This window comes from Canis lupus, chromosome 11, assembly GCF_003254725.2.
Source record: "Canis lupus dingo isolate Sandy chromosome 11, ASM325472v2, whole genome shotgun sequence".
In the NCBI taxonomy this organism is placed as follows: domain Eukaryota; kingdom Metazoa; phylum Chordata; class Mammalia; order Carnivora; family Canidae; genus Canis; species Canis lupus.
In genome coordinates, this window is record NC_064253.1 from 34,475,244 (window position 1) to 34,496,683 (window position 21,440).

At 34.6% G+C, this 21,440-nt stretch overlaps 1 protein-coding gene across 2 annotated transcripts in view; it reads right to left on the reverse strand.

Annotated features, from left to right (window-relative positions):
• Positions 1 to 14,168: 14,168 nt before the first annotated feature.
• The window catches only part of ZDHHC21 (zinc finger DHHC-type palmitoyltransferase 21), a 62,492-nt gene continuing 55,220 nt past the window's right edge, over positions 14,169 to 21,440 (reverse strand). For both annotated transcript variants that reach the window (XM_049116132.1, XM_025432284.3), the window contains exons 8-9: positions 17,790 to 17,833; positions 14,169 to 17,242 (exon numbers count right to left, since the gene is read on the reverse strand). In XM_049116132.1, coding sequence (XP_048972089.1) covers positions 17,110 to 17,242; positions 17,790 to 17,833 — 177 coding nt within the window. In that variant the 3' untranslated portion in view covers positions 14,169 to 17,109. The remainder of the gene's footprint in view (positions 17,243 to 17,789; positions 17,834 to 21,440) is intronic.

Genomic DNA, 21,440 nt, shown 5'->3' on the forward strand with positions numbered 1-21,440 from the left:
CCATTTATCTTCACTAAAATTTATCAATTTATCTTATGTTTTTAAGATTTTATCTTTTTGAGAGAAAGAGAAAGAAAGAGAAAGAGAAAGAGAAAGAGAAAGAGAAAGAGAGAGAGAAAGAGAGAGAGAGAGAGAGCATGAGCTGGTGGCAGGGTGGTGGTGGTGGTGAGCCTGGGGCAGAGGGACAGAAAGAGAGAGAGAAGTAGACTCTCCGCTGAGCAGGGAGCCTGACACAGGACTTGATCCCAGGACACCGGGACCATGACCTGAGCCAAAGGCAGACACTTAACCCACTGACCCATCCAGGTACACCTCATCAAATATTTAAAGAAATACAACCAATCCTTCATAACTGCTTCAGGAAGTGGAACAGATAATACACTGAGGATTATTCATACAAAAGAATAACACTCAGCAGCAACAACAAAAAACAAACTGATACAACATGAATGAATCTCAAAAACATTATGCTGAGCAGAAGCCTGTTAAAAAAGAAATGGGACATACTGTATAATTCCATTTATGTGAAGTTCTGAAAAAAAAAAAAAAAAAACATGAGCAGCTCTTGTTTCAAATGGGTGGGGGTATTTAAAAATACCATTTCTTACATGAAGTCTACAATTCAAAAATATTGGTGAATGCTTCTGAAATTTTTAACAATAATTAGAAGAATTAAATGCATGCAAAATACCTCCAAAAACACAAGTAACCTTATAAATCAGATATGAAAAAATAAGCTATCCCCAAAAAAGTTGTGTTGGTGACACTTTGTACACCTAAAAAATTTAAACTTAGTCTCCCACTACACATTTATTACAAAAATGAAAGTTTATAGAAACTCCTCACTTCCTTTATGCTATTGTATGTGTATATATATCCATATCCATACATATTTGTAATCTATATATTTTATATATTTTTGAAATATATAAAATTCCAAGAATTTTGGAAGATAATTTGGTATTTCCTATCAAAATTAAAAATATGCACATCCTCTGACTTGTCAATTTTACTTCTAGAAATCTACCTAAAGAAATAATAGCAAAAGAGCAGAAAGATATTGTACAGAAATATTTACTGTAGCATTGTTACTAATAGCAAAAACAATTTTTTAAAAGGAATCCATTTGACGTCCATTATAGAAGACATAAATAAATTAAATAAATTATAGGAAACTGCTATAGGGAAATCTATAGAAAAGTTAAAAGAATCCAATAGATTATTATATCTTGATATGGATGATCACAAGACATATTATTAAGTTAAAAATTCAAATCACACAAGAGTTAGTAGAATCTCCCTTGAAAAACAAACCAACCACTCATGTGACAGATCTATGTATATATATATATGATATATGTGAAGGAAGGGTTGAGAAAGGACAGACACCAAATTATGGTCAGTAGCTACCTTGGTGGGAGAGTGAGAGTGGGGATTTTTCACATTTTGTTCCTGATGGTGGGAATTGCTATGGAGAAAGAAACAGAAGAGATGAGAAGAACTGTTGTGGGGAAGTTTATGTAAATTTAAGAAACTGATCAAACAATAAAATATTTTTCATGTTTACACAAAGTATAAAAACATGAATGGGATAATAGGTTTCAAATTTATAATAGTGTTTACCTTCAGTAAGGAGAAAGAAGATTCTACAAGGACTTGGGTACCAGAACATGGGGCTGACTGAATGCCCTCTTAGAGCTTATCTACCAGTGATCACCCAAATAATTGATATTATTTTTCAAAAATAAAAAAATGCACATGGCAAATGAATGGCAAAAATTAGAGTACTTTGGATAGATTGGTATTTTCCATATTGTGGGCACTTTTCCATACTGAGAATATATGAAATGCTTTCAAACATTTAAGAATTCTCTAAATCAGAAATAAGTTATAAGAAGTACAGACCACTCCAAAAAACTTGGTATCAGGTACTTCTAGTTGCCATTAAAATATGAACCTACTCAAAGGAATGAGGCTATTTGGCCTATAGTTACATAATTTATAGAACATTTCATTAACTTGATGGTCATTACTTACTCATTAAGGATTCGTCATCCATAGTTTCAGTGTGGAACTATAAAAGCTCCACATCATATTAGACCCCTAATCAGTTTTTGCCATGAATCATAAGAAGTAGGGAACATTTTTAGTTATTTAAAAAAAAGTAAATTTCAGGGGTGCCCAGGTGGCTCAGTCAGTAAAGCTCCGACTCTTGGTTTCGGCTCAGGTCAAGATCTCAGGGTAATGAGACTGACACCTGTGTCGGGCTCTGTGCTGAGCACAGGTTCTGCTTGAGATTCTTTCCCTCTCCCTCTCCCTTCCCCTCTGCTGCTCTACTTGTTCATGCCCTCTCTCTCTAAAATAAATAAAATCTTTTAAAAATAGTAAATTTCAGTATTAAAAAGGATAAATATAATCCAGACCATGCCCAATTAAACAACTAACAACATACTTAAGTGCATATGTATGGTAGCATCTGAGTGTTTGGATTTGTATATTCCAAGTTCTCTATTTCCTGAATTATTCTGGCATTTTTTACATGCAAAACACATTGCTATTTGAGCGTTTGATCTAAGCAGAGGCATTTTTTTGAAGAAGAAGATAGCTAATTTGAAAAAAAGAAAAACTAAACAAGAAAAGGACATGTAAAGAATATGCTGCAACTGATACAATTTTTTTAAGTTAGCTTAGATGTATTTTTTTTCTTCCAAACACATCCTGTATCCTTCCTCAGTCCTGTTTGCTCAGCTGGATGTCCACAGGGTCCAATTTTCCCTCCAATTGCCCTTGCACGCTAATATAATTGCTGCTCGTATGGGTAATTGGTCAGCCTAGAGCAGCATTTGTATGGATTTGTTCATCTACAGTATCTGGCAGCTTCTCAAATGGTTTCGCAATATTATACTATCATGCATTTTTAGTTTTTGTCTTTTTATAACAAGACTAAATAGATGTAAATCTTTAAGGATGCTATATTTAGCTGTTTCAAAAGTAGGAATACAAATGTAAGTTCTATTTAAGCAGCTACTGTTCCTTTCCACTTATCAAATATAGAGTAAATGAACTTGAGTCTCAAATGCATAATGTTTTGCCCTATCTTCCTTTCCTTCTTCCCTAGACATAGCCAAATTAAGTAGATCCAAACAAACTTTAGCTTAAAAAGGATAATAAGCCATCTTCACTTAGTACTGCCCTTGATGAGTCAGTAAAAATGATTAATTTTATTAAATCTTGATCTTGGAGCACATTGCTAATATTCTGTTTGACAACATGGGAAGTACACATAGAGGATTTCACCTGTATTCCAAAGTACAATTGTTATTCTTGAGGAAAAGCACTGGTGCAACTGTTTGAGTTGCAAGCTGAACTAGCCATGTTTTTTATGGGACACTATTTTTTATTTGAAAGAGTAACTGACAAACTATGCTTTTTCAGATGTAAAAATGTAAAAAAATGAGAACTTTTTTTTTCAAAAATAAGCAAAATACTCCTGTCACTTCAAGGAAAACTATAGACAGTATGTGGTTACCAGTGATAAAATTCAACTTTTTAAGTAAAAAATAGGATCTTGAAAAATATAATGTATTACTAGGAGTTTAACAGATTTCTAGTATTTACTTCTCTGATAAGGTCAGTGGTAATATTTTTTTAAATTTAATCTAATTAATATTATAGAATGAACAGTGCAACACATGGAAGATCTGCATTATTCTAGTATTTTCCAAGTGACCAATGAACGGTGTCACAAAATCATGGAGGGGTCAAGAGAGCTTTCCAAAGGGAAAAAAGAGACCAGTGGATTTTAATATAACAAAATATGAAAAGTTTTTTGGGGAGAGTCTGGAAGACGGTGGTGTAGGAGGACCCTAGGCTTGCTTCATCCCATGAATACAACTAGATAACTATTGAACCATCCTAAATATCCCAGATAACCAACCTGAAGCCTAGCTGAACAAACTCCACAACCAAAAGTAAAGAAGAGGCCACATGGAAGAAGGTAGGAAATGCACAGACCCGGTTTGGAAAACAGCTCCTGGCCATTGTGGTTTGGGGGAGGAGAGCTGCAGTTGCAGAGGAGGGCAAGGGACAGACTGATGTACAGGGGAGTGCACAGAGAAAATGAGTCCAAACAGCAATTCACTTAGGAAGTGAGAGGGGCTGAATTTTGCTGAGTTCTTATAACCAATGGGGCTTAAAGCCTGGAAGGTTTTTTTTTTATTTTTTAATTTTTTTAAAGATTGTATTTATTTATTCATGAGAGAGAGAGGCAAAGACAGAAGCAGAGGGAGAAGCAGGCTTCCTGTGGGGAGCTGATGTGGGACTCGATCCCAGGACCCTGGGATCATGACCTGAGCCAAAGGCAGATGCTCAACCACTGAGCCACCCAGGCATCCCAAACCTGGAGTTTTGAAGATCAGCCAGCTTGGCTCCAACAGAGCCAAGAAGCAGGGCAAAGAACCCACAGACATACATCATGGAAACAGCCATCTGAAGAGTGCCTTGCACACACTGTGAGGAGGTTATTTGCTCATCTTGGAGCATGTTTCAAAGAGGTAGCCTTCACTGAGAGACTTCCTAGGAAGAAAAGAACTGGCAGGGGCCACTCCCTTCCCCCGCTTCTCAGCATAAGCACAGAGACACCTGTGGGAATCAGTGCAGTGCAGACACTAGCTACCTTACTTACACCAAGCCCCACCCCGGACACATACAGGTTCTGGGAGAATCACCCTTCCCAGTTAAGCTTGGCTCAGTCCCAGTGTGATTAGCCTCTTCCCTCAGAAGACCAGCCCAAACCTCCATCTATACCACATCTCCCCAGCTTGGGAGCTCTGTGGAGCCTTGGTTCCATCAAAATGGCAACAGTTTTCATTTCTTAAGCAGACCAGAGCACATCTATTTAAAACATGCCACATTCAGGCCAGGGAGCAAACACTGCCAATAACGGGGAAAAGGGAGCCAGCAGACTTACTGAAAAGAGAAAAGACCAAAATAAATTAAATCACAAATAAGTGAAGGAGTAGCAACCAACACTATAGAAATACAAACTATTATAAAAGAATATTATGAAAAACTATATGCCAAAAATTGGACAACCTAGAAGAAATGGATAAATACCTAGAAACACAAAAACTACCAAAACTAAAACAGGAAGAATTAGAACATTTAAACACACTGATAATCGGCAAATACATTGATTCAATAATCAAAAAACTCCCAACAAACAAAAGTCCAATACCAGATGGCTTCAAAGGCAAATTCTACCAAACATTTAAGAAGAGCTAATATCTATTTTTCTCTAATTATTCCAAAAAGTAGAAAAGGAAGGGAAACTTCCAAATTCATTCTATGAAGCCAGCATTACCTAATTGCAAAACCAAAGATCTCACTAAAAAAAGAAAAAGAAAAAGAAAAAAAGAACTACAGGCAAATATCTCTGATGAACATAGATGCAAAAATCCTCCACAAAATACTAGCAAACTGAACTTAACAATACATTTTTTAAAATCATTCACTGTAATTAAGTGGGATTTATTCCTGGGTTGCAAAGGTGGTTCAATATATGCAAATCAATCAATGTGAAATATCACCTCAATAAAAGAAAGGCTAAGAACCATATGATCATTTCCACAGGTGCAGAAAAAGCATCTGACCAAGTACAACACCCATTCACGATAAAAACCCTCAACAAAGTAGGTTTACAGGGAACACACCTCAAAGTGATAAAGGCTACATATGAAAAGCCCACTGCCAACATCATCCTTAATGGGAAAAAACTAAGAGCTTTTCACCTAAGGTCAGGAATAAGACAAGGATGTCCACGGCCACCACTTTTATTCAACATAGTATGGGAAGTCCTAATCACAGCAATCAGACAACAAAAAGAAATAAAAGGCAACCAAATCAGTAAGGAAGAAGTAAAATTTTCACTATTTGTGGATGACATGATACTATATATAGAAAAGCCAAAAGACTCCACCAAAAAACTGCTAGAATTGATGAATGAATTCAGTAAAGTTGCAGGATATAAAATCAATGTCTAGAAATCTGTTGCATTTCTATGCACCAATAATAAAGCAGCAGAAAGAGAAATTAAGAAAACAATCCCACCTACAACTGCACCAAAAATAGTAAGATGCCTTGGAACAAATCTAGGCAAGAGATGGAAGACTAGTACTCTGAAGACTATAAAACACAGATGAAAGAAACTGAAGATGACACAAAGAAATGGAAAGACGTTTCATGCTCACGGATTGATAGAACAATTGTTAAAATGCCTATACTATCTACACATTCACAATGCAATCCCTACCAAAATAATATCATTTTTTTTTTTACAGAACTATACCAAACAACCCTACAATTTGCATGGAACCAAAAAAGATCCCAAATAGCCAAAGCAGTCTTGAAAAAGAAAGGCAAAGCTATAGGCATCGCCATTCCAGACTTCAAGTTATATTTCAAAGCTGTGGTAATCAAAACAGTATGGTAATGGTACAGAAATAGACATATAGATCAATAGACCAGATTAGAAAACTCAGAAATAAGCCTACAATTATATGGTCAATTAATCTTTGACAAAGCAGAAAAGAATATCCCATGGGGAAAAAGCAGTCTCTTTAACAAATGATGTTGGGAAAAGTGGAGAGCAAAATGCATAAGAATGAAACTGGACCACTTGCTTACACTATACACAAAAATAAATTCAAAATGGACTAAAGACCTAAATGTGAGCCCTGATAATACAAAAACTCTAGAAAAGAACATAGACAGTAACTTCTCTAACACTGGCCATGCAACATTTTTCTAGATATGTCTCTTGAGCAAGGAAATCACAGGCAAAAATGAACTATTTAGACTTCATCAAAATAAAAAGCTTCTGCACAATGATGAAAACAATCAACAAAACTAAAAGGCAGCCTATGGAATGGGAGAAGATTTTTGCTAATGACATATCTGATAAAGGGTTAGTATCCAAAATATATAAAGAACTTACAAAACTCAAGAAACAAATAATCCACTTAAGAAATGAGAAGAAGACATGAACAGAAATTTCTCCAAAAACGACATACAGATGGCCAACAGATGAGAAAAGATGTTCACCATCAATTATCAGGGAAATGCAAATCAAAACTACAATAAGATATCACTTCATATCTGTCAGAATGGCTAAAATCAACAACACAAGAAACAACAGGTGTGGGGAGGATATGGAGAAAAAGGAATTATCTTGCACTGTTGATGGGAATGTAAACTGGTGCAGGCACTGTGGAACAGTTAAAAATAGAACTACATTGTGATCCAATAATCAAACTACTGGGTATTTACTCAAAGAATACGAAAACACCAACTCAAAGGGATAAATGCACCCCTATGTTTATAGCAGCATTATCTGCAAAAGCCAAGATATGGAAGCCTAAGTATTCACCAACTGATGAATGGATAAAGAAGAGGTGGCATATATACAACGGATTATTCAGCTATAAAAAGAATGAAATCTTGCCATTTGTGATGACATGGATAGAGCTAGACAGTATAATGAATGCTATGTGAAATAAGTCAGAAAAGACAAGTATCATATGATTTCATTCATGTGTGGAATTTAAGTAACCAATGAGCAAATGAAAAAAGAGAGAAACCAAGAAACAGACTTAGACTCAACTATAGAGAACAAACAAATGGTTACCAGAGGAGAGGTAGGTGGGTGAAATAGGTGATGGGAATTAAGGAGTGCACTTGTGATGAACACTGGGTGATGTACAGAACTGCTGAATCACTGTATTGTACACCTGAAGCTAATAAAACACTGTATGTTTACTAAATGGAATTAAAAACTTAAGTTTCTTCATTTTATTTCCGGTTCCACATTGCAAGTAAAGTTTCAAGAAACCATCACTTAATGAGTTGTTGTGTAGCATCAAAGAATATGCATAGCCATTTGAAGAGACTATTAAAATGTTCACCTTTTCACAACTACACTATTTGCATGAGACCAGATTTCTCTAGATACTTCAAACAAAATAACAATACAACAGATTAAATGCAGAAACAGAGGAGATGTGAAATTTTTTAGAAAGGCAGATACTAGAGCTTTGAAAAAAATATATAAATTCAAGTCTCTAAATAATAATCACTTATGTTAACATGCAATGAGTTTATTATTGCTATTCCAATGAATAAATAAGCATTTAAAATACTTCTTTGTTTTAATTTTTAATAATAGTCAATAGTGATTAAGACAACCTGCAAAAACAAAAACTCTTTGAGGTCTGCAGTAAGTCTTATGAGTTTAAAGGAGTCCTCTGACCAAAAAGATATAAAATCATTGTAATTTAGCATCACCAAGGAAGCACAAGTATTGTAAATGTTGCTTAGAATCAGAACAAAAGAAACTGAAAAAGAAACAAGATTACAGTTTAGAATCTTTGGTTTGTCGGAATGCAACAATATTTGCCTTCAAAGTTTGTAGTTTTATTTGCAATTCCACCGTGTCATTTAAGTGTAAATCCAGAATATTTATCAACATAACCTTTCTGATAATAAAAACTTAAGAATTTTAAATAAAGTTAAGCCTGTATCTTTCCATCTCAGGGCAGCGTATATTCCTTCACTGTTTCTAAGACAAACTGATTGGTCTTCTCACATGGTATTTTTGACCAATCTATATTCATTAATATACACTTCACTTCTCCTTTGTGAGTTTTACGTGGAAGTAGTTAGTTGAGACTTTGGAAATTTCTCAATAAAAAACTATCTAGAAACCATGAGACTACAACCCCATGGGAACAAAGGTGTTAAGTAATTTAATAACCCTGGCTCTAAAATGCCTAGATGTACACTTAAGCTTTCTGCATTATATGTCAATTATTCCTCAAAGAAAAAATATTTCTATAAAATAGTGTCTGGCACAACAAGTGGTAAATAAATTGGGTGACTGAATCTAGCCATCTGGGTCATCTCTAACACAAAAAATGACTGTGAATATTGTGTTTGTCAATTTCAACCTAGGATGCACACCTAGCTCTTCTTGATGTGTAATGAATTTTGAGATTATGGTAGAACAATATCCTAAAAAGGCAACTAATTATCAATAATCGTCCAAATTGCATAAAACTAAAAAAAAAAAAAAGGCCTATCATACACACTTGGTGCTGGAATCTAGAATTTGGGTTGATTTTAATAAAGAGGTGGGTGAGGAAAACAGTTCTATATTTTTAAAAAATATTTATTTAAAAATAAGATTTCTAAAAATACAGTACATAATACATTTCAAGAGAAGTAAAAATTCCACAATTTAAATTAAAAACAATCTGTAAAGAAAAACAGAAATATTACATGAATAAAAACTAAATTGCTAAAATTATTTTTAAAAAAAGACATTGTTCTTAAGGTAGATACATGGTTTTTCATTTTAAGAACCAGTGGAGACTTTTCATTTAAACAAGTACATCTCAGATACACAGCTCCTGCTTGTCATAATCTTCCCTATTTTCAACCTAGTCTTGAATCTTTCAACTGCTATTTTCTTTTTTACCATTAGCACTAGAAATGTTAGTGAAGATTTTCTTTAAATGCTCTTGAGGGATCAGACAAGGTAAAACAGACAATGCAGCAGCAGAACAGTCCTCAGATTTAAACATATTCACTGAATGAAAAAAACACCTGACATTTTTAAAAGCAGGATCTTTCTATGGCACTTGGAACACACCACCATTAAAAGGTGTTTTATCTTAGGGATAGAACACTACAGACAATTAGAGGTTGACACAAGTCCCCAAATATCACAGATTTTGCCCATTCATTAAACTTGCCAGTCAGATTTTTTAAAAGCCTACTCTGGGGACACACAGCTCATACAAACATGGTCATCAGTGCTCAAGCCTCCCAAAGCTTATCCTGCCGCCCGCCCACCCCACCCTGCCCCCATCATGTTAGCCTTACAACCCATTTATCTGAGTATCTCTGATAGTACAGGAGATTCTTCCTATCATAACATCTTAGCTGCTCCATTCTACCTATGGTAAAGTAAAACTTCTTTTTAATATTCATCTCTGGACAACAAATTGTGGCGAACTATCCACTAACAAAAACTTGAACAAGTAACTGCATTCAACCACATTAATTGAAATAATACATAAACAAGTCAAAAAAAGCTCAGAACCAATATTGTAGCAACAGAATCTAGGAAATATATTATTGACAATTAGAGAGAGACTATTGGTTCTTCCCATTTTGCTTACAAATTTTCCTTTAACCTCTAATGACATGTACATATGTATTTCTACGTATATTAGAATGATCCTAAGTTATATTTCATTTCAGTTTCAGACTTGATCCTTTTTTTCCATTCAGAAATCACTGCAAAACCATATATTGTATCTACATTCAAGGAGAGAGTTTCAGTTGATTGAAAATAATGCAAAATATTCTCAAATGTGATTGTCTACTTTTCCAATACACCAACAATTGTCTTCTTGCCAGAAATCTTACCATTTCAGTTGCAGTTTTAAAGACACTAAACAAGTGTCCTGAAAATTTGTGGGAAAAAAATAAGGAACCAGATTAGTGTACATAGCAGTACAACATTTGGACAATTACAAATATTTCTAAAGGGTATTTTCTCACATTTTTTGTAAAATGAACCATTAAACAGAACTGGTTTTCAAAATAATCTTACTCTAACTTTTTATGTAAAATAAATAACATCCAGACCTCTTTTTTTTGTGTGTGTTTTGGTGAAGTTCAATTTTCTATTAATTGTTTTGCTTAAATCAAGGTACATCAATCTGCATTTCCTCTTAGGAAAGTGTGTGTGTATGCGCGTGCATGCGCAAATGTGTGTACACATAAATTTCTTAAGGTGTTCTTTAATTGTATCTTTATTTGCAAAATACATAAATGGCAACATCATTCTTTAGTGCCACTAAGGGTTAGGTACACCTCCACCCCCACACAGACACAGATGCAGGATTCTCATAATCAGAATGGGCCCTTCACTTTTCATTTTAGCATATTGTTTCAGCATTCATTTAAAGGGCTCAATAAACTATATAGCTCATGTATAGAAATAAAAGGAGAGTTCTTATTATTTTTTCACTTACTCCTGTAGAAATAAAAACAACATAAAAAAATCTTGTGAAAAGTGTTCAATTATCTTTTCTAACCTCAGCCCATTAAACTATCTTTTAAAGTAGCCAATCTATATTAAAATACAGAAATGAAAAACCATAGTCATATGCCTAACTACAAAAAAAATTCCAAATGAGAGACATTTAAAACCAATTAAACTGAGGCAGTGTGCAAAATCTAAGATGTGATCATCAAAATTGTTGTTAGGAACACTGTTCACAAGTCTCCATCAACCAAAAATTAAGAAAAAAAAATTCACTCTTTGGTACAGGAATTACAAATGTCACTCAGTGCTAAAGTGAGTAGCACCAGGATGTTTTAGTTGTTGAGGTTGTAAAACACTAACACTAACTTCAGGCACCAGTAGGTTAAAATATCACCCGATGCATACTGGCAAGAATACAGAGCTTGCAATACGCAGACAATCTTTTCTTTTAGTTAACAGCCTATACAATTAAACCCTGTGCTTAGTCAAACAGGCAAGCGAAACCACAAAAAGAGACACCCTTTGTTGTTGCTGTTTCGTCCACATCTGTTTACACGTAAAGCTATCAATACCAAAAAAGACTCAAGTGTTGAACGACTGTGGTAAGCACTATATTGCATGTTACAGCTATTCATAATACCAATAGGTTGGGTGGCCTTCCAGGGATCAAGAGCTCCCAAACAGCCCAAACTTCAAAGTGAAAAATCATCCTTTACATAGAAATCGCTGATTTTCCCTCAGTGGCAAAATTTACTCTCTCTCACACTTAGTATCCTTTCACTGCAATGGGAGGCTTGTAAAAAAAGGACCTGTCTTTTCAAATGTTGGGCAACCTATTCATTTCTCCCCTGTGTTCAACAGCTCTACCTTTCACATTACTCATAACACTTCAGGTGAGTATATGCTACATAATTGTGATATTTAAAATTTAAAATAATTTATCAAAGGCATCTGGCCAACTGATGAAATCAGCAATATAAATAAAGTAACTCGAAATGCTTACATGCATTAGCAACTCTCACAGTAAAATGATATCAACAAGAGATGAGGATGAGGCTCAAATGATTGTAGCTGGGGGGAGGGGTTTCCTGATGTCCCAGAGACTGCACCCAGTCAACCCTGCTGCCCAGATGCTGTTCATCCATGTCCCACTGGCCCTCTCTCCATCTTTGTAAATTCCCCTACTCTCTCCATCCAGTTCTGGCTGCCCTCTATTCACTTCTACCTGCCATCCATGGTAGACAAAGGGAAAAGGACGTACGATGGTAAAAACATATATATAATGATAATGGAAAATACGGGCAATATCAACAACTTAAGAACTGTAAGTTACACTGTTATTTCTGTTTCAAATCAGCACTAGCAGGAAGCATTACGACATCTGAAGAACAGACCAAAATGTAATGAATTTTGTTGCTAAAAATCGCACAATGAAAATGAAAGAAACATCAGAGAAAACACTTTCCTGAAATTAAACCATCATCATCCCAAAGGCAGCAGAAATGCTAAATACTAGTTGATATATAAAATAACATAAGTTCAAAATACTTTAAGTTGCTTTTATCACTTTCTCACATTCTAGTATAGAATATTCTAGAATTCAAGTGAGAAGGGCTAAATTCAGAGCATAATGAAATTGATTTCTAGATAAATTGAGGATAATTCTTAGAGTAGAAGGTAACAAATGTGGACATTAAATAATACACCCATTTAATTGTTAATTATATGGTTAACAACACTAGTAAGTAGAATAGTAAGTAGAGTAAGTAGAATATACTAAATGTACCAGACTAACTACATTTGCCAATACTTATATTTCAAAAGCAAGAGTAGGTTGGGTAAAAAATCTTATACTTGTATTTATTAGTAAATTATTTAATGTAAGTATAAACTTTCCCAAATAAATTCTAGGTATATCTACATTTGTTAGAGATGATGTCAACAATTTATTTAATGAAGCAGCAACAGTTTAGTAAACTTGAGCTAGATAATCTATTCATACATAAAGCACAAGGGAAGTAGTTAGAGACTAGAAAAAAAGTTCAGGGACAGACTAGTAGCTCTGTTAACATTAATGCCGCTGTAAACCATGGCTGGACACACTGCAATTTTATAGCAACACATGTGAGAACAATCGAACTGCCCTCTGATCTAATACATAGAAAACTATGTGGCCAAAATCTAAATTACTTCACATTTCCTGGTTGGAAGTGTTATCCTAACCAAAGTCTTCATGATTAGCTTTCAGAAATAATATATCCTTTTGGGTGAAACACACCTTCAAGTAATTACTTTTATAGAAGTGACTTGAAAAGGCCTGATGACGAATAGTTATAATTAGCCAGCATCCTTAGAGAAAAATACCTCTAAGCATCAGCAAAAACTCACCAATGTTCAATCTATCAGAAGTTTTAACTTAGTTGTTAAACTAAACATTATGTATTGTAATGTGCTCTACTTCCATTATTATTAAAAGTAAACTATGCTTTCTTCTGTTAAGAGTACCATCAACTAAAATGTTAAATATAGGTATCTCTTACACTAACCACAGATATTTTTAATACAACTCTTAGGCAAAATAGTATTTTTCTTATAACGGAACACCTTCACATATTTTAAAACTCCATGTCTTGGTTATAAAGTACTAAAAGCTCTTTAACTGAATGCCTACTATTTAGGGAATCCTGAACTCAAGTCAATTTTTGCCTGCAATCTTGGGCCCATAAGCATGTTTGTTCACAGAACAGAAGAACAAATATAATCGTTCAAGAGGTGTAACTTAGAGTCTCTAGCTAAAAATATTTCATTTCCAGAAGCCCAACTCCAAACTTCACTGATCTAAAGCATCCTTTAACATATATTTTGCTTAAAAATGAAAGGGAATGTTTATAAGGAAACAAAGCGACCATATCAGTAATCCCACTGCTCATAACTATTTTCTGATGCTCAACATCATTACTTATTTACATCCAAAGTACATAACACAATGATTACCAAAGCTAGAGCTGTAACTCTGAATAAGATAATTAAAAAAGAATGCAGAAAGGTATAGAAAGAATTATTAATCTCTCATTTTTAATGCAGTAGAATCAATAAAAAAAGTCATTCCAAAACTGAAATTAAAAAAAAAAAAAAAACGTATCTTTTTTCGATATTGATTAAAACACATTAGGTACTTGCTTGCCAATGTAACTACAGTAAGGTTCTGTGTTTTGTAATAAATTGGTCATTTTAGGTAATGGCTTTCCCAATCCTAAGGACTTAATCTGCCCAAGTAAGATTTAAAATAAAATTCATGAAACAGTTTACATTTGTTTATCCTGATCTGACAGAAATTTCTAATTGAGAATAAAAAAAATAAGAATATACATAATGAAGCAAGGTAGTTATCACATTTATATGAGCTAGACATTGCCATCATAAACTGGAACAGACTGATTTTCATAGACTCTTACATTTTTGTACATACAATCCCCCTAAGCTCTGACATGTTCAGAATTAGGCTATACAACGAATTGCGGGGTAGTACATCTCTAGAGCCAGGATAATTATACCAATTAGCCAAAAGAGGGCGCAGACGGAACACAACTAGACTTCCTGCACTCCCTGGGAACCGGCTGGTTGGTTTCTTTCAAGTAGTGGCACAAGAATTACAAACCCAGTTAGGTGTGCTAACTTCGGAATACTGAAAGTTACAGCATACGGATATACAGATATGCTTTAATATAGATTCTTATATAAATAGATCGATATAGAGCATTTCTGCCATTCAAACAAAATAAATATATGCCTTGCTTAGTGTATCAGTTTGTATCCCAGTAACTTAGAAGAGTAAGGTGGCAGGATCAAGACCAGGGAGGTAAAGAGAAAGGAGGGAAGAAAATGTGCCTAGAAGTGGTATGTCTGAGAAAACTAAAAACAATCTTCGGGAAAGGGACCACCTCTGGCTCTCATTGCTAAGGCAGAGGTTGGCACTGCGGACCTCCCAGGTACATAACTTTAAGGTAGTTACTGCTACTACATGAAGTATAAATATGTCCGTAAAGCTCTTTAGGGGGTCTACAGTTGGCTTTGCTTTTGCTCAAGGTTCTCATTTGACAGGAATGTATACAGCATAAGGCATTTGACTGATATCTATCTATATATCTACACATTACCTCCCTATTAACAGTTCTGTCACCAGACCAAATTTGGTCAATATGTTAGCTTGCACAAAACCCAACTCAGTTGCCTGACACGAACATACTAATTTTGTGATTCATTAAGCTCTATAAATATAACTTCTCATATTAAATTTACTATGCATCTTATCAGCACCAATAAATATTTTCATCTGCCACGTCTAAATTTTTAAATAATAAAGTACTGCAGTCAGAACATGAAAGACATGGTATTTATATCTCTGAGAACAGCTTATTCAATTATTTTAGAAGGTATTTACAATTCCTGAAAGAACTAACTACAGTAGAGTTAACTGGCTGACAATGGAAATCTGTTTCATGATTTCTCAGGTATGACTCCCTACTCTCAGAACTAAAAGGAAAATATTGATATGCTCCAAGAACAGCAGACCTCTTCAATCTTCTCTTCAAGGCAAAGACTGTGAGGGCATACACTTTCTAAAAAGATATATGGATTTTGCAGTATTCTCATGGAAAAAATATAAAAGCTGAATTTCTTTTCAAAGCATGCTAAATGTCTTTTCACACAAATCATCTATGCTTTCCAAGAGACCATCACCATTAGAAATTTAAATTTGTATAAGCTAATGATAAATATAGATCATTATGTTTTCTTATTTTTAAGGTCATTTCTTAACGTTAGCTACTAACAAAAGGTATGTCAATCCAAATTTGTAGTTGGCTGATTAAAATTTCATTTCAATGTGGATGATTATAGGTACGCAAGAGTTACTTATTTTTACTTGCAACTTCCTATACAGTTTCATTATGAGTTGGCCAATACCTATACATATAAACGTCCAATATGTAATTTTAGATATACTAGTAGGTAAAGAAAAAAGTACATATGTTTTTCAAAAGCACAATATTCCTCTTTATACTGTACATTATATATTATCTAGTTACACTAGTATTTTAAAAACATATGCATTCTAATATAACTGTACTAGAAAAGGTATCTGTGGAATTATTGCAAATCCTCTACCCTTTTTGCTCACCAAAATCTTAGGGTAAAACAGAATACATGCCTGTGTGGTCAAAAGTTCCATCTTGGAGCATTTTAACAACAACCAATAATCACATCAGTACCGGGAAAAGAAACGGGAAAAGCTAATATGGGAAAAAATCTTTCCTTTAAAATAAGGTAGGTAGTTGGGTGCTTTATTTTAGTGGTGTTTTTATTTTGTTTTTGGTGAAGAGAAAAACAGAAAACATTAGAGAGCTACTTCTAAGAAAATACTGCCCTTTTTCGGTTGTTTTTGGTTTTTTGTTGTTCAATTCTATGCTGTATTAAAAGAATCCTGCAGCACATGTAAAAGGCAGTATTTATTACTACTTAAGCTATTATGTATGTGAAAAAGAAAATTTACATAGAATATAAGGTGTATCAACTTTTGTAAACCCGAAGCATTAAATTCAGATTTGGTTAGTACTGCTTAAGAGTGAAAAATTTAAATAAACATCTGAAATTTCCCATAAATTAAAACCTATAACACTGTCAGTACTAAAAAAAAAAATATGTACAATTATTTTATCTCAATCACCGCCTTTTGGGTTTAATAATAAAAGCATTTAAAGAAATCCCTGTGGAAAGCTAATTTGAAAGTAAACATGCTTTAAAACTTAAATATAGATCTCGTATTAGTCCCACAACAGGATCAAGATCACTATTAAAATAAAGCCTGGGGCACATTATGATGCCTAAGATTGGTGGGTGGATTTTAATTGACTTGAAGACTGTCATAGTTCTATTATCAGAAAACCTGTAACGCATTTCCAGCATGGAGGACCCATCTGTGCCCACCATCCATCTGTTTAGACGTGATTGGCAAAGTGGTAGGGAACTCGCAGTGGTTGCCTCTGCCTGAAAGGAATAAACCACAGGATCTTCCAACGAGTGCCAAAAACTTCTGAGAAGGTCTGCTGCCATGGCTTTCGGGGCCTCGATCTACAGAAGACAGCATTATTAGTGAAAGACAGCACTCCCATGGTGCACTTCAGTCAGCTAAAACAATACAGGTTGGCTGGGGATCCATTACTGGACTCTGATGAATTGTGTCCCAGCATCACAAATACAGCTTTTCTTTCATTATGGCATGCAGCTGAGTTTTAACTCTGGCTAGCAGATATTGTATCTGTGTCGTCAATCAACCTAGGGCAACTTTTGAAGCAGAGGAGAGTCTCAGGATTAACAGGATGTGTGTCAACAACACAGTAGCAAATCTCTTTTGATGTACTTTCAGGACAAATAATTTAACTTACTTTAGTTAGACAAGTAACAAGAATGATCAGTACTTATTTTGTTTGAAAACTATCATGGCTTGAAGACCCCTACTGTAAGACTGGATTATGCTTGTCTAGCTCAGGCTTTAGACAAGGCACCAAGAAAAAGCCATCATTATGTTATCTTTCCACTACATGCACACATTTTTCAAATGTGGCCAGCTGTTTCCATTTTTAAATAAGAGCACCACAGACTTCGCTTTTATACTTACATTTCTTCACAACAGTTTGACATCTTTTCAATAGATGTTGTATCCTATTAAAAATTAAAGAAAAATTATACTCAGATGTAACAAAGTTATCAAGGCTTTCTTCCATATCTACTTTATGAACCTTTTCATCATATTCAGAGAATATTCTAAAGATTTAAACAGTTTACATATGGGTACTAAGAATTTTAAATTAACTGCATACATTGCTGAAATCCCCTTGACAAAAACAGAATGAACATTACACTGTGCCAAATTAAAAAAAATTATTCAATTACAAAACCTCACAAAAATTGTAGGAGTCTCACTTTATTAAAACATAACCCTTTATTATATTTGCTTTCTTTGATAATTCTTTTAAAAGTCTAGGATTTATTTTTAATTCAACTGTTAGTGAATAGGCACTAAAAATTAAATACCAAAATGATGAATTAAAGGCACTCATGAACAGAGAACTGCCAAGGGCCAAAGAGTGCTACTGGTTCTGGATTTCTATAAACAAATACAAATCCAACAAGACAATCTATGCATTTGCCACATATTACAGCATCTATTATTCTGAAAAGTAAACTTTTTTTAACACAAAAAATCAGTATCTTCATAATAATACAATTTTATGTGTTTTCTATAGAGCTCTAACACAAATATGTGAGCAAAACAATTTAACGAAGAAAAGACCGTTTTCTAGACATGCTGGTTTCATGTACATTAAGAGAAAAATCCATCCTCAATCCACTGAGAAACCGTGACAGTACGTAATATCCAAATAATCAAAACACAAATCACACAATCTTTTTGTAGACATATATTTATATCTTAAGCATACTTCAAAGCACTACAAAGAAAATACGTTCTTTTAAATATATGAAAAAAGGCAAGTTTTCCTCCTCTCACCCTCTAATAGCTTGCTCACATATGGCAGGTAGACTATGCTGTTATTAAGCAGTACTATTCATGCAAATATCTGGGGTGACAACTCCAATGCCAAGAACTTCTTTGGTTGTAAAACTCTCTTCCAATGATACTAATAAAAAACACTCTGACTTTAAAAATCTCTTTATAGAAGTTACATCAATGGCTCACAATATTAAGTTCTTAATGTATGAACAGCTGAATAACTATAGTTAGCCCACAAATGAGAAAATTATTTTTTTAGATGACAAAGTCACCAATAGCAGTGTTTCATTTCCATATTTCCTGGGAATTTGTGACAAGATTGTAGATTAGCCACATATTCCATATTCATTAGTTTTCCTATCGTGCTTTGAAATTCATGGTATCCAATGACAAGTCTATTTATAATTAACTTTTCTCAGCTCTGTTGCATAATTTCCTCAAAATAACATTTTACTTTGTGACAACACAGTCTGCAAATACATGAGAACGTTGATTATGGGCTTAGCGGAAAGTGGGGCCTCTGCTTCCACATCTGTATGGAAAGTGAATGAAGTAATTTTAACGGGTTCTTAGCAATGATGGGTGACAGGTTGCCCCAAAACAATGAAGGCAGATTGTGCAATCAGGCAAAAGAAAAACAGGACAGAGGTCTGTAAGTGTTCCTAGGACAGGTAAGTAAATGGCCTTAAATCACACTTGCAGAGAATACTTACAAACTATTTTGAGATAGGAAAGGTGACTGACTACAAAGTCACTACTATACCTAGTATTATTGGAAATTTTTACTATGCATAAATTTACAATTTGATTGAAACTTTGAGGAACTTATTTGTGGCAGTAAAAGAATCAACTTCAAAGTCTTTGGATTCAGACATTACGAAAAGCTTTTATTTCCAAGTGCTTTTGATATCTTTCCAGGATCTGGTTCAAGAAATAAGTAGAATAGTACCTGTTAAGTCACCATAAACAGATGGTTATTCTATCAAAGAATGTGATGTTTACCATGATGTTTTGAACAGGATTTGTGAGGCTAGCCAAAAAAAGGTGTTTTTCCCCTCTATGAATAGCAAATGATTATTTCTCTGAAACTCAGCTATCAAGAATACTATTGTAAGAAAAAAAATACAATTTGTATTTGAATAGCCAAACATGGCACAAATATGTCCTTGTGTTGCTCAGAGCAACACAAGTTATCACGCTACCACATTCGTAAACACGATAGGAATTGCAAACCAGAGGAGAGAGGGTTCTACTGGCAGAGAACACTGAAAACCACAACTTAGTGCCAAAAGTGCCAACTGAGCCTTCATATACTGTTTGTTTTGTGCTGCAAAGCAGGGAAATGTGGGATATTTTAGAAAAAAAATAAAAATAAATAAAATAGATGTTGGTGCAGATTATTTCATTCAGCATGAAAGATTCAATACCTTTAGTACCGTCAGGAAAGATACTCAGAAAACTTTGTTCTTCAAAGAATGATAAGAAACAAGGTTTTTTTGTTGTTGTTGTTTGTTTGTTTTTAGAAACAAGTTTTTATAGTATGTTGTCTACAATTGGAATAGTTTACCCAGAAAAATACGTCATGACGATGGGTCTAGTGACTAAAATATCTAAGACTTCCATCTATCTGCATAACTAAGAGATATATGAAAATCCCTTCCTATTTTATTTTTAGAGAGAGGGAAGGGGGGGAGAGAAAATGAGCATGTGCAAGGGAAGGGGGTGGGACAGAAGAAAAGGGAGAGAGAGAATCTGAAGCAGACTCCACGCCCACTACAGAGCCCAATATGGGGCTTGATCTCACAGCCCTGAGATCATGACCTGAGCCAAACTCAAGAGCTTGATGCTTAACCAACTGACTCACCCAGGTGCCTGTTTTCTTATTTTAAGAACTGAAAGTTTATTTTCTAAAAAAGTAAACTGGAAACAGCAAGATCTATATGGGCTTTGCCTATTTTATCAACAGTTACTCTATCTTCTCCTGCATGTTGGTCTTACCCTAAGAAATGATCTTTCAGGGCACCTGGGTGGCTCAGTGGTTGAGTGCCTGCCTTCGACTTGGGGCATGGTCCTGGGTTTAGGTATCAAGTCCTACATCGGGCTCCCTGCAAGGAGCCTGCTTCTCCCTCTGCCTATGTCTCTGTCTCTCTCTGTGTGTCTCTCATGAATAAATAAATAAATCTTACAAAAAAAATATCTTTCAGATTCAGTCTAAGAAAGTAAGTTAAAATATCCTAACTGATAAGATTATATTTGGAAATGGAGGAGAGAGAAGTAGTTCCTAACAGAAAGTCAGAGGGAAGTATTTATTGTTTGTTAGAAAAATTAGGAGTATTGGGGGCCAAAGAGCAAGAATTTATCACCAAACATTTCCTGGTTAACAGTCCTAAGAATCTGGCCCTCCTGGAATAGACAGCTTGATGATACAATCCATCCAACTGACTCATCCTGTTTTGAGTTCATTTTCACCAAGCAACACTGCCATATATGTTGTTGTACAGGAGAAAGAATGTGCTGGAGAGTACTTTGGCACACCTGACAACTACATATAAGGGAATAAACAGTCAATCTGGTTTATATGACTATCACTTTTGAAGTAATAAACATTATTGCCTCTGGGCCTAACTCTGGAAACGTGTTCAAAGTGGAGTTTCTACACCTGCCAAACTGAAAACTTGATGCAATTTAAGAGCATTCTATCACAAAGACATTAAGACAGCTCACTCTAACCTCAATGATTGCCTACACTCTTTATTC